General features: G+C 50.0%; 1 protein-coding gene across 1 annotated transcript in view; it reads left to right on the top strand.

Annotated features, from left to right (window-relative positions):
* Window positions 1–412: 412 nt before the first annotated feature.
* Window positions 413–2,500, top strand: part of LOC109887920 (extracellular serine/threonine protein kinase FAM20C-like) — a gene marked incomplete at its 5' end in the record, with an annotated part of 8,469 nt that continues 6,381 nt past the window's right edge. The window contains one exon of the mRNA XM_031814356.1: window positions 413–603. Within this exon, the coding sequence (XP_031670216.1) occupies window positions 413–603 (191 nt within the window). The remainder of the gene's footprint in view (window positions 604–2,500) is intronic.

Genomic DNA, 2,500 nt, shown 5'->3' with positions numbered 1-2,500 from the left:
TCTGTCTGTCTGTCTGTCTGTCTGTCTGTCTGTCTGTCTGTCTGTCTGTCTGTCTGTCTGTCTGTCTGTCTGTCTATACCTCTCTGTCTGTCTGTCTGTCTGTCTGTCTGTCTGTCTGTCTGTCTGTCTGTCTGTCTGTCTGTCTGTCTGTCTGTCTGTCTGTCTGTCTGTCTGTCTGTCTGTCAATCCGTCTCTCTGTCTGACTCTCTGTCTTTCTATCTGTCTCTATGTCTGACTCTCTCTCTCTCGCTTTCTCTCTCCCTTCTCTCTCTCTCTCTCTCTCTCTCTCTCTCTCTCTCTCTCTCTCTCTCTCAACTTCCTCTTTCTCGCCCCCCCCTCCCCCCCCACACACACTGTCCCCCTCTCCCCTTCCCATGCTCCCCTGCTGCCATCTAAAACCCTGTGTTTTCCTCTCTCTCCAGCCAATAACATTTGTTTCTACGGCGAGTGCTCCTACTACTGCTCTACTGAGCATGCTCTGTGTGGGAAGCCAGACCAGATCGAGGGTTCTCTGGCTGCCTTCCTGCCAGACCTGGCCCTGGCCAAACGCAAGACCTGGAGGAACCCTTGGAGACGATCCTACCACAAACGCAAGAAAGCAGAGTAAGAGACAGACACTCCTTCCACAAATGCAAGAACATGCATATACCCTTATAGAGAACAAGGAAGCAGAGTAAAACACACAGCCTTTACCCTTTAAGAGAACAAGGAAGCAGAGTAAAACACACAGCCTTTACCCTTTAAGAGAACAAGGAAGCAGAGTAAAACACAGCCTTTACCCTTTAAGAGAACAAGGAAGCAGAGTAAAACACACAGCCTTTACCCTTTAAGAGAACAAGGAAGCAGAGTAAAACACAGCCTTTACCCTTTAAGAGAACAAGGAAGCAGAGTAAAACACACAGCCTTTACCCTTTAAGAGAACAAGGAAGCAGAGTAAAACACAGCCTTTACCCTTTAAGAGAACAAGGAAGCAGAGTAAAACACACAGCCTTTACCCTTTAAGAGAACAAGGAAGCAGAGTAAAACACACAGCCTTTACCCTTTAAGAGAACAAGGAAGCAGAGTAAAACACACAGCCTTTACCCTTTAAGAGAACAAGGAAGCAGAGTAAAACACACAGCCTTCCATAACTGTGTATCCTTAATATATAAGGTCACTTCACACCCCCCTGATTTCCCAGAGTTCACTGGGGTTCACCAGATGACACCTCATTACAGAAGGTGCCATGGCATGCCTTATCAGGAAGTGACTCAGCAGGAACAGCCAGTACTCTAAGGAACACATTCTCCAGATCCCCACCTCTGATAAAAATAGGTAGATTGGTGTTGCAGGAGAAGTAGCAGCTCATTATAAACTGAGTTAGTTGCCCCGGGAGACAGGGTCTTCTCTCACTTCCATGTTCCTGTGTTCTTTGATTTCGTCAACAGAGTGCAAAGAGAGAACATGGAATGACTCCATCTACTTTCTTTGATACTTTCACTGTCTCTCTATCTGTCCATCTCTGCCTTTCACTGTGTCACTGTGACTTCATCTCTTTCACTTGATTTGTCACTGTGACTTTCTTTCTCATACTCTCCTTTTTTACCTCTCACACCTTGTCTCCTCCCCTTCTCTCTCTCTTTCACTTTCCCCTCTCCCTCCCCTCTCTCAACCTCTCTCTCTCTTCACTTTCCCCTCTCCCTCCCCTCTCTCAACCTCTCTCTCTCTTTCACTTTCCCCTCTCCCTCCCCTCTCTCAACCTCTCTCTACCCCTCTCTCTCTCTGTCTTCCCCTCTCCCTCCCCTCTCTCAACCTCTCTCTACCCCTCTCTCTCTTTCCCCTCTCCCTCCCCTCTCTCAATCTCTCTCTACCCCCTCTCTCTCTTTCCCCTCTCCCTCCCCTCTCTCAACCTCTCTCTACCCCTCTCTCTCTCTTTCCCCTCCCCTCTCAACCTCTCTCTCGCTCTCTTTCCCCTCTCCCTCCCCTCTCTCAACCTCTCTCTCGCTCTCTTTCCCCTCTCCCTCCCCTCTCTCAACCTCTCTCTACCCTTCTCTCTCTCTTTCACTTTCCCCTCTCCCTCCCCTCTCTCAACCTCTCTCTCGCTCTCTTTCCCCTCTCCCTCCCCTCTCTCAACCTCTCTCTACCCCTCTCTCTCTTTTCACTCTCCCTCCCATTCACTCCCCTCCGACCCCTCCCTTCCTCTCTCCTTATCTTGTCAAGTTGCTGTGTGCCTCCCTGCTCTGCTTTCGAGCAGCAGGGGTCTGTCCTTAACAACACACACACATCATGGCTCGACAGGAAGGGAGGGGAGCTGCCAAAAGGGACCAAACAAAGCCTCTCACACTATCTAAATGTCACTCTGTGTGTGTGTGTGTGTGTGTGTGTGTGTGTGTGTGTGTGTGTGTGTGTGTGTGTGTGTGTGTGTGTGTGTGTGTGTGTGTGCGTGCGTGCGTGCGTGCGTGCGTGCGTGCGTGCGTGCGTGTGTGTGTCTGTGTCTGTGTGTGTGCCCGCGTGCCCATGT

This window comes from Oncorhynchus kisutch, unplaced genomic scaffold (assembly GCF_002021735.2).
Source record: "Oncorhynchus kisutch isolate 150728-3 unplaced genomic scaffold, Okis_V2 Okis06b-Okis10b_hom, whole genome shotgun sequence".
Taxonomy (NCBI): domain Eukaryota; kingdom Metazoa; phylum Chordata; class Actinopteri; order Salmoniformes; family Salmonidae; genus Oncorhynchus; species Oncorhynchus kisutch.
Note: the sequence above shows the minus strand (reverse complement) of the source record. Positions and strands in the feature narration are given on the sequence as shown.